Source organism: Moschus berezovskii, chromosome 18 (genome assembly GCF_049115385.1).
Source record: "Moschus berezovskii isolate FMDL1 chromosome 18, NW_MosBer_1.0, whole genome shotgun sequence".
In the NCBI taxonomy this organism is placed as follows: Eukaryota; Metazoa; Chordata; class Mammalia; order Artiodactyla; family Moschidae; genus Moschus; species Moschus berezovskii.
This window is the reverse complement of record NC_142477.1, coordinates 43496448-43508101: the sequence shown is the minus strand read 5'-3', so window position 1 is coordinate 43508101 and position 11654 is coordinate 43496448. Positions and strand designations below refer to the sequence as shown.

Here is an 11654-nt window from a genome sequence, read left to right as displayed (position 1 = left end):
GACAAATTGCAAGTGCTTAGGTTGTCACAGCAGGGACTCCTATCATGCCATCAGCTTTCTTGTCCCCAAATGTGTGAACTGCCTGAAAGACCAAGGTAATTGGAAAGCATGCATATACCTCGGGTTTCTCAGATATCAGGAGGAAATTGCCTCCTACTGCGGTTGCTTTCTGGCTCAGCGTTCTGAAAGAGAACAGGTCATTCCGTTTCTAGCTAAAGTATTGAATCCACTTTAACTAGTCCATCAAAGAAGAAAAGTCCTGGTACACTGGTAGGTAGCAGGGTTAATGTGGCACCTCAGTTCTGCTACTCCAGTACTAAGGATGCTCCAATCTTTTTTTTTTTCTCTCTCTCTCTCCCCGCCTCTCTCTATCCCTCTCTTCTTTTCATTTCTCTCCTGTCCTCTTGTGTCTCCTCCTCCTATCCTACCTCAGACAAAGAAAGAGTCATACATACACTTGAATGCCCTAAGTATGTATGATCTTCATTTATCTTCAAGTTTATGATGACCACCTTCACTAACTATTATGCCCATCTTACAAATAATCCAAATGCCTGTGGTAGGTCAGTATGTGTGCGGGTATCAGGGTGTAAGAAATATTGGTAGTAGAAAAAAAATATAGAGCAAATGATAAACTATGGAGTCGGTCCAAAAATATTGATAAATATACATACCTTAACCAAAAGCAAAAGTAATTAACAGCCTATGGTGCAGCTGTTTCAGGGAACACTGAGAAAACCAACTGATCGGCACCTGCAGCTCTGAACAGCTACTCACAAACAGGATGAGCTTACAAGTCCCATGTGAAGCTGAGAATAGCCATGACCTGCCCAGCTGAGAGGGGCAGCCCTCAATCAAATGAGCCAGTCACCTGGCTTGTTGTTAGGAAACTCAGAGTTCCAGGGGACGCTTGTCAGACATCCCCCTTGCTATTCTGCATCCCCACCATACCCCACCTGAATACCAAGAACCTTCCCTCTGTTTCAGGGTGATTACAACCATCCTGGACTGTTGCTGCTGGGAGGCAATTTCCAAACAGAGCAGTTAGGATGGGGCTCATTAAATCTCAGGGCATTGATAAACAGCACTTCTGTTGGTCAATTGTTAGGCAATGTGTGGAGTGTCACAAGAAGACACAGTCCAGTGCAATTAGGAGAACTTCCAAAGCAGCTTCTCTGCCCAGGTGACTCACAGGGTCCACTGAAGTTGTGAGTGATGGCCGGTAGGATGTGACTGGACTCCCATGGAGCTCCCCGCAGCTAGTTAATGCCTGAGCCAATTCCCTCCTCTCCCTCTGTCCCCCAGTAGGTCCAGACAACTTTCACTTCAGCATTTTCTACCTTCTCCTCCAATGCTAGATCCCAGCCAGGTGCCCCTCACCTGGTCTGAGGCAGAGGCGGGCGCAGATAAGGGCATTCTCCCACTGCCTCTGTTCTTGTTGGGTCAGTTTTCATGATATAAACAGTCCTTCCAGCTTTCCTAAAACCTTCTCCTTAGATGTTCAGGAACTCATTTTGGAAATCTCAAAAGATGTTTAATGTTGTAAGTTACTTTTTTCCTGCAGCCCTGCTGCCATGATCCTAATTCTCTCATAGAGAACTGTGAATGTCTCTGTCCAACTAGAGAAAAAGCCAAGGATAAGGACGTTCAGAAAAGAAAGAAAAAAGAAAAGCATGAAATTTAGTATTTCAAGACAGCATCTCTGTCCAATCTCATTCACTGGTCCCTGTTTAGCCACCAATTATTCACTCATCCAGGATAGACCTAGAGGATATTATGCTAAATGAAATAAGCCAGACACAAAAAGATAAATACAGCATGATCTCACTTATACAAGGTATCTAAAACAGTCAAACTCACGGAAGCTGAGAGTAGAACGGTGGTTACTTAGGGCTAGGGGCAGGGAAAATGAGGAGGTGATGGTCAAGGTATATCAAGTTTCAGTTATACAAGATAAAGGAGTTCTAGAGATCTCCTATACAACATAGTGTGTATAGCTAACAATGCTGTAATGTATATTTAAAATTTTCTAAGAGGAAAGATCTTATGTTAAGTGTTCTTTCTGTTCTTATCATGATAACAATAATGATTACAATGGGGGTGGGAGGGAACTTTGGGAGGTGATAGATATGTTTATGGTCTTGATGGTGGTAATGTTCTCACACATGTATGCATGTATGCATGCATGCTAGGTTGCTTCAGTCATGTCTGACTCTTTGGACTGTAGCCCACCAGGCTGCTCTGTCCATGGGATTCTCCAGGCAAGAATACTGGAGTGGGTTGCCATGCCCTCCTCCCAGGGATCTTCCCTACCCAGGGATCGAACCCACATCTCTTATGTCCCCTGCATTGGCAGGTGGGTTCTTTACCACCAGCGCCACCTGGGAAGTTTCTCACAGATGTATACTTATCCCCAAACTCATGTGCAGCTCTTCACATGTCAATCATACCTCAACAAAGTAATTTAAATGTTTTAAATGTAAAAAAGAGCAAATTAGACTTCCTTCATGGCAAGATACTTTAAAATTAAACATAACAGATTTCTTTTAATTTCAAAGAACGGTATCTTTATGAGTTTTTAAATCACTGTCATTTAAAGTTTTATTAAAATGTATCAGAAAATACAATGTTATTTGTATACAAAAGCATATTTTAAATCCCATTGAAGCCCACTCATTTAACCTCCTACAGCTGCTATTTTGTTTCGATGAAAGATGAATAGGGGATAAATAGAAAGCTAATGCTTCAAACAGATCTACATGTAGAGTCCCCGGAAAAATCTAGGTATATATCATATTAAAGAACACTCTTCACCCAAATATGCAATCACTCAATAGCTCAAGCATAAATGATGCTTTCTACCAAAAAAAGAGAGAGAGAGAGGAGGAAGGCAAATTGCAGACCTTGAATTTGGCACATACTAAAGAAAAGCTCCAGAGAGAAGCCTGAATCGTATTTGTTCTCAGACAAGAAGGTAGAAGGCACCCCTGTGGCCATCACATAATGGATTCCACTTTGATGATGGGTGATTCAACCTCCTGATAAGATTAGGGATCTCTAGGTGTCCTGCCTGGGTCAACAGGGTGAAGCCTGGGATTACTATTTGGGATGGAATAATTGTATCTGTCTTCCTCCATTCCAGGTCACCTTCGTATTCGGTTTCACTGAGTGAAGCCAGCCTTTCTAATCTTTCTGTTTTCCTAATCAATTTGTAGAATGTATTCTGGCTCATGAGTGGAATCAATCACACTTAAAAGAATCATAGAGCATTGAAACTTTTCTAGTCTAACCCTCTAATTTTCAGATTTAAAAAAAAGGCAAGGTCCAGAGAAGTACAAAACATCTGCAAAGGTTCATCAATATCCTTCAGTTCAGTTCAGTTCAGTCGCTCAGTCGTGTCCACCTCTTTGCGACCCCATGAATCACAGCACACCAGGCCTCCCTGACCATCACCAACTCCTGGAGTTCACTCAAACTCATGTCCATAGAGTCGGTGACACCATCCAGCCACCTCATTCTCTGTCATCCCCTTCTCCTCCCGCCCCCAATCCTTCCCAGCATCAGAGTCTTTTCCAGTGAGTCAACTCGTCGCATGAGGTGGCCAGAGTATTGGAGTTTCAGCTTTAGCATCAGTCCTTCCAATGAACACCCAGGATTGATCTTCTTTAGAATGGACTGGTTGGATCTCCTTGCAGTCCAAAGGACTTTCAAGAGTCTTCTCCAGCACCACAGTTCAAAAGCATCAATTCTTCGGCGCTCAGCTTTCTTCACAGTCCAACTCTCACATCCATACATGACCACTGGAAAAACCATAGCCTTGACTAGACTATCCTTCAGACTGACATTTTTTAGAAAGAGAAGAGAAAGATCTGAATTCGGGTTTGGGAGGACAAAGGGCTGTGGGATTTTGCATGGGGACGAGTTGGGCGAAGGGGACACGGAGGGGAAGGAGAAAGCATGGGCCTGCGTGCTGGGAAGCCATTTACAGGGCTGGCTGTGCAAAGCTTTCGTTCAGCCACAGCGCTTGCGGGACGGCGAGCCGGCCCTCGAGCGTGGGCAACTACGCGGCCTCGGCGGCGCAGGTCCGGATGCTCGTGACGGAGATGCTCAGTCCTCTGCATCTCAGGACGCCGGCCTCACACTCCGTCATCATCAGCTCCCTGCCGTTCACCTCTACGCAGACGCTAAATCCTGCTTCCTCGCACTCCGAGGCGGCTCTGCAGACACATTTGCTACCCTCAGCTGGAAAAAGAAGCGAGAGAGGCTTGATGGCACCTGGTGGAGGTGGGGGATGTCAGGCGCATCCCATCCGAAGTTATGCAAGTGGTGACTGGAGAGCTACGGGTGTTCCTGTCACCCACTACCTGCCCCGCCCCGAGTGTGGGCTTCCCTAGTGGCTCAGGCCATAAATAATCTGCCTGTAATGCAGGAGACCCGGGTTCAATCCTTGGGTCAGGAAGATCCCCTGGCTCAGGAAACGGCAACCTGCTCCAGTATGCAGTGGTCCTGCAAGGGAGGCATTTTGCTCCAGAGGAAGCAGGTTCTGAGGCTGGTCCGAAGGCGGAGACCTCAGCAAAGAACCGGGCGGCAAGCCTCAGAGGGAGACAAAGAAAAGGAGAATTAACTTGCTTTGAGAGAGATGACATGAAACCCAAAAGGCCTCATACCCCGTAAAGACCAAACAGAAACGAGTGGGAAGGAAAGTGGTGTGGGCACTGAAGGGGTGATGCTGGAATACACCGGCCAGGCATCCCCCAAAGGAGGGTAACCAGGTCAGCCAGCAGACTGTGATGACTGCCAAACTGAAAGTGACCCAGACATGGCCAGACAGTTGTATGTGTCACCGTCTCTGCTGCAAACAGGACAGGAGTGAGGGGAAAGATGCCCAGGGGGTACCACGCAGGAGCGGGAGGCCCTGAGGAGCTGGTAGAGACCTTACCAATCCAGAAAGCACCATCAGGGTCCCAGCTTTATAGATGGGGAAACTGAGGACTGTGACCTGGCTTGGGCAATTCAGCTCTTCCCCCTCAGAGGTGGGATCCCTGGTGGTGGTTGTCAAGATCACTGTTAAGTGCTACCAGGACACCAGGACAGGAGACCAGCAAGTGGTACCTCTTTTTCCATCACATCCTTCTGATTGCTTCTAGGAGAAAGTGTCAGCCTGGCACTGGTATGCTTCCAACATGCCCCTTTGTTGTTGCTTAGTCACTCAGTCGTGTCTGACTCTTTGCGACCCCATGGACCGTAGCCCACCAGGGTCCTCTGTCCATGGAATTCTCCAGGCAAGAATACTGAAGTGGGTTGCCATGCCCTCCTCCAGGGGATCTTCCCGACCCAAGGATCGAACCCTTGTCTCCTGCTTAGCAGGCAGATTCTTTACTACTGAGCCACCTGGGAAGACATTTTTATGGAGTTGGTGATGGACAGGGAGGTCTGGCGTGCTGTGATTCATGGGGTCATGGAGAGTCGGACATGACTGAGCGACTGAACTGAACTGAACTAAACTGAATATTTATGGTAAGGGATATTTCCTATTAAAGATGTGCTATAAAGTTTCCTCTTTTAAAAATTATTATTTTTATGTGAGTCTGTTTCTTTTTTTAATGAGTACATAATATGGATAATACAAAGACAGAGCAAAAATCATGAAGGTGGAATGTGATATTTGGGAGGACATTCAGACCATCAGGGCTTCCCTGGTGGCTCAGACAGTAACAAATCCGCCTGCAATGCAGTCAACCTGGGTTCGATCCCTGGGTCAGGAAGATCCCCTGGAGAAGGAAATGGCAACCCACTACAGCATTCTTGCCTGGAGAATTCCATGGATAGAGGAACCTGGCAGGCTACCATCCACGGGGTCTCAAAGAGATGGACATGACTGAGTGACCCAACAAGTTCAGACTACCAGGGAGGGTTCTTCATCCACCACTCCCCCTCCCCAGGGAAAGCAGCAGGGGAGGATAGCGGGGATAGCAGGAGACTGGGGTTCTATCCCTGGGTCAGGAAGATCCCCTGGAGAAGGGAACGGCTACCTGCTCCAGTATGCAGGACTGGGCAAGGGAGGCATTTCGCTCCAGAGTAAGCAGGTTCTGAGCCTGATGCCAGGCTTCAAACTCAGAAGTCTTTGACATACTTAGGGATGCGTGTTCATCTGTTGCTAAAATAGCAAACTACATTTTTTAAAACTTCACTCCTACTACTGAAGTATTTTTATAGTCACAAATATGAAATGTCCCTTACCGTCACATTTTTCCCATAGTGGACACACACCGCAAGCTTTTAAAGCTGAGGCAGGCAGAATGCAGCTCTCCCTACCAGCCACAGTGTAATTTCTACCCTGGCACTGGAGAACATGCATCTTGCAAACGGTCAGAGGCAGTATCCTTTTGCTTCTCTCATCTCGAGCACATACATCCAAGGAGGACCTGAAACAAACATCTTAAATTACTTCTTTCCTCAAAGCTGAGAATGAGAAGTGAAAGGTGAGGCTCTGGGCTCAGTGCCTCAGATGTTGTCTCCCACGGCCAAATGAGGGGACAGAAACTCAAATCCCCCACATTGCTAGGGCCCGATCCCCTCCAGTCTTCAAAATGAACATATTTTGCTCTTTATTTGCTCACAAGTTTTATAATCTTAGATATCTGGTGTAGATCTAGTTTCATTTAGAACACATCAGATACAGCAAATTAAAAGAGAAAGCAATGGTCTGTTAGCAACAGCTGGCAGATTTATGGCTAAGGAGGAGACAGAACTTTAGCAAAGATCACTGGAGGAGGGCATGGCAACCCACTCCAGTATTCTTGCCTGGAGAATTCTATAGGCAGAGGAACCTGGCAGGCTACAGTCCATAGGGTCACAAAGAGTCAGACACAACTGAAGCAACTTAGCACACATGCACGCACTCAGAGGGACCGAAGTCAAATGCGGCCATGTATACCTCCGGCTGATTCATGTTGAGGTTTGACAGAAAACAACTAAATTCTGTAAGCAATTATCCTTCAATTAAAAAATAAATTTTGAAAAAATGGGACCACTAATGTATGGATGTGAGAGTTGGACTGTGAAGAAAGCTGATCACCGAAGAATTGATGCTTTTGAACTGTGGTGCTGGAGAAGACTCTCGAGAGTCCCTTGGACTGCAAGGAGATCCAACCAGTCCATTCTAAAGGAGATCAATCCTGGGTGTTCATTGGAAGGACTGATGCTAAAGCTGAAACTGCAATACTTTGGCCACCTCATGCGACGAGTTGACTCACTGGAAAAGACTCTGATGCTGGGAAAGGTTGGGGGCAGGAGGAGAAGAGGACGACAGAGAATGAGATGGCTGAATGGCATCACCGACTCGATGGACATGAGTTTGAGTGAACTCCGGGAGTTGGTGATGGACAGGGAGGCCTGGCATGCTGTGATTCATGGGGTCGCGGAGAGTCGGACACGACTGAGCGACTGAACTGAACTGAACTGAACTGTAGAAGAAAGCAGCTCTTTCCAGCCCAGCAGCCCTGAGAGTTCACGTCCACATGATAGTATTATCCACAGCTGATGACTGAATTCTCAAGGGAAGATGAACTCTATTTTTCAATGCTATTTTTAGAGTATCTATGTTTACAAAATAGTTTAGAAATATTTCCATGAAATATGTTACTTTTTTCCCTTATGCATTGGTGCTAAAATAGTGCCAGTATTTGAAATGTCACCAATAAAAACAACCACTTATCTGAATACTGATGGGTAAGGATGCCATTACTGTAGTGAAACCTTAGACAACAAAAGGCATTTTTGAATAACAGACAGAATCTATGTTTACTTACATATATTTAGCTCTCATGTTTTCTTCTCTAACCAAGAGCTAAATTTGTTTGGACAAAGAAATACAGAAATACATAATGGAAACAAATCCTTGTATTTTTTTTTAATCTGTTTATTTAAACTTTAAATAGAAGTACTTAGAACAGCTTAAACGGCAAAGACCTTACAAGCCACCTCCCGTGGTATCAGTACACATTCAGCCGCTCAGTTGTGTCTGAGTCTTCGCAACCCCATGGACTGTGGCTCCATGGAGGAGCCCAGAGGACAGGCTCGTCTGTCCATGAAATTTTCCGGGCAAGAATACTTGAGCAGATTGCCATTTCCTACTGCAGGGGATCTTCCCTACCCAGGGTCAAACCCATGTCTCTTGCGTCTCCTGCATTGGCAGGTGGACTCTTTACCACTTGGGCCATCTGGGAAGTCCATATCAGACATTAAAACTCTTCCTATGTGTATAAACAACAGGCTGCAGATAAACTCAGGGAAGCAAAGAGGGTGAAAAGAAGGTGAAGGTGAATCAAAATAAGCAATGATTAATAGAGAATAATAGCACAGCCAGAAGATTCTGGGCTGAACTTTGTTGTATGTTTGTTTCCTTTTTCTCTTTTTTCTTTTCTTTTTTTTTTTTTTACAATTTCCATTTATGTTATTCAGCTATATATTCTCCTTCACACAAGAAGTTACTTCTTATGGGATACCCCTTGGTCATCACTACCCAATGTAGGTATTCAAGGACTTGGATATGTGTTTTGATGACCATACTAACTGAAAGCCAAGTAATTGGCCAATAAATTTGTGTTTTGATTGTTAACCTTAGAGGTGGTCAGTAAGTCCTAGGGACTGGATGTTCCCTAGTTGCCTCTCCAGATTCACCCTCCTCTCTTCTTCACCCTGCCTGGGAAGCTGAAGTGTATGGACCACATCAATGGACTTCCTTGTCCTCAAGCTTCAGGGGCGTTTGATCATTGTGGGGTTCCGGCAGAAGAGGAGGGAGGAAAGAGAGTACAGTTGGGGTATTTATTCCCCTGGCTCACTCCTAGGGCGTCTCTGAAGCCCCTAAAATGAGAGACTCAACTCCTCCTCAACTAACCCTCTGTCAACAGATTTTCATAAAAGTTCCTCTCTCACAACTTCTGACTTAGGCATGGAAAAAAATGTAAACCAGTTCAGTTCAGCTTCTACCAGTTCAGGAATACTGCTCTGTGGTGTGCAGTTTTCTTTAAAAGACCCACATTTCTGTAAATAGTCCCACCAATAAACCTCCTCTGGTCCTAATTTAATCATGCCGTCTGTATCCAACATGTAGTAATTACTTCAGCTATATTTCTACAAAGGAGTGATTTCAAGTGGGATGGTGTTCTTGGAATGCAAATCTAGAAACATATTTCAAGAATTAGAAAAGCAGCTGCTTTTTCCTCTGTTGGTATTGCTTTAAGAGTTTATGTCTCTGGGGCTTCCCTGGTAGCTCAGTGGTAAAGAATCAGCCTGCCAGCATGGGAGAGATGGGTTCAATCTCCAGTCCTGGAAGATCCCACATGCTACACATAACTAAGCCCATGCACCACAATTACTGAGCTTGTGCTCTAGAGCCTGGGAGCCAAAACTACCGAGCCTGTGTCCCCTAAAGGTCATGGTCTGCAACAAGAGAAGCCATGGCAAAGAGAAACACATACACCGCAACTAGAGAGTAGCCTCTTCTTGCAGCAATGAAGACCCAGCACAGCCAAAAATAAATAAATAAAACTATTTAAAAAAAAAAAGTTTATGTCTCAAGAGAATTTCAGCTCTAATCTCCTCAAGCTCTAAATCCTCAGGTTTTGTCATTTGGTTCCATTTTATACAGAAAACAAGCAGCCTCAAGCAATCCTTCAGTCTTTCTCACCAGCCTGACTAGAACACTGCCTGACACCACCAATGGTCAGCCCTGGTGATTCAGGCAAAAACAGGCAGCAGATGGACTGGATTGAAATGCAAAGGGCCTTGATCCTTGGTCAGTAACACCTTTGATCCAACAGAGACTGGCATCTAAGAAATCATTCAATCTATTTTGAATAAAACAAAACAGAGAAGAAAAGAGAGCTTACCCACATTCATAGGGCATTTTACAAACACATCTTGAATTCTGAAGTTTCTCCCAGGGCTGACATTCAGGCACTTTCGGGGCCAAAGGTGCTTCTAAAAGAAAAGAATAATGGAGATGAGACCATTAGGAGAAGAGCTTCTTTGTAGTAAACAAGGATTATTTCAATTGTTGAACCAGGCAACAAATTTTTATAATCAATAAATTAATAAAGCTATAAAGCATTTTACAAGAGATACAGCATCACAGACCCAGCAAATAACGGCTATGGTCATAATAGCCACCATTTCTTGAGCATTGGCTCTTGGTCCTGCCCTTTTTACATGATATTTAATTCTCCTTAATAAATAGCCATTTAGGAGATGAGAAAACTAAGAGTCAGAAAAGTCAAGAAATTCATGCTAGTTAACAAATTGGCCAAGCCAGGATTTAAGTCCATGTTTGTCTGAATTGAAGTCCCATGGTGTCGGCGCCCTTTCTTCAAAAACGTGGCGTTTACAATATCATCTTAAGAGAGCAGCACTGAAACATAAACATTACACACGTAAAATAGATAGCTAGTGGGAATTTGACGTATGATGCGGGGAGTTCAGCCCGGTGCTCTGTTACAACCCAGAGGTACGGGATGGTGTGGGGAGTGGGAGGGAGGTTCAAGGGGAGGGGACTTATGGCTGCTTCACATTTTTGTATAGCAGAAAGCAACACGTTGTAAAGCAATTATCTTCCAATTAAAAATTTTTAAAAAGAAGGTGGGGTTTAAAAACCATGTGTTATTTGGGTACGTTTTGCCCACTGTACCTATCACGAGACAGAGAACATACCATAACCTGACCTATACAAGAAGGACTCTCAGTATCTCAAGGATGACTGTAATAATCTCTTACATGTAAATGTCCAAGTGGTCTCCTCTCAACAGTGAGTAAATATCTGGAGGTATTTACATCGATAAAATCCTTTCCTTCATGTTTTCTACAAACTGATAGAAAGCCAATTACCATTCCAGTTTTGTCAGGGAAACACCTTGGTCCGACTTGCAAGAGCTTAATTTGCCATGGCCGCAGCTAGGCCTGACAGCAAAGTGAAGAGTGTTCATTTTTCCGTTTCCACTTGTCTTGCCGTTTCCACTTCCTGGCAGCTTCATTACAATGAAATTCTGTGGCATATACTTTTTCATCATCAAACTAGTTACCTGTTAGATATACCTATGTAGGACATTTGTCTGAAGGTCATGTTTTTATGGATGCACAAACTGTAGAATGCTTCCTTACTTTTGGAAAACTTAAGAGCTTTAGACATGACAGGAAAATCTCATGAACAAGGAAGGCATAAACTTATAAAAATGGTAGCAAGGTGAAGTATTTCTGTCGTGTCCAGCATTGTCTGTAGCAAGTATTTATTCTTTAAGCATTTTTCTTTAAGATGGTATTATCTTAAATGCAATGTAGTATCCTGAATTGAATCCTAGACCATGAAAATGACATCCATGGAAAAACGTGATGAATGAAGAGTCTGTAGTTTAGTTGACAGTGTTGTACTAATTAATATTAATGCCTTGGTTTTGACCAACTAAATTAGTCAAGATATGTGAGGCGTTAATAGTATGGGAAGATGGGTAAAATGTATGTGGAAACTATACTTGCAACTTTTCTGAAATCTTAAATGATTCCAAAATAAAATACTTTTATGGTATTATTTAGATCAATGCTTCTCAACCAGGGACAGTTTTGCTTCCCAGGGGACATTGGGAAATGTCAAGGGACATTTT

The 11654-nt window shown here is 44.1% G+C and overlaps 1 protein-coding gene across 1 annotated transcript in view; it reads right to left on the bottom strand.

Annotated features, from left to right (window-relative positions):
* Positions 1 to 2554: 2554 nt before the first annotated feature.
* The window catches only part of C7 (complement C7), a 61744-nt gene continuing 52644 nt past the window's right edge, over positions 2555 to 11654 (bottom strand). Inside the window, exons 16-18 of the mRNA XM_088827667.1 lie at positions 9894 to 9984; positions 6241 to 6425; positions 2555 to 4242 (exon numbers count right to left, since the gene is read on the bottom strand). Of these exons, the coding sequence (XP_088683793.1) occupies positions 4061 to 4242; positions 6241 to 6425; positions 9894 to 9984 (458 nt within the window). The 3' untranslated portion in view covers positions 2555 to 4060. The remainder of the gene's footprint in view (positions 4243 to 6240; positions 6426 to 9893; positions 9985 to 11654) is intronic.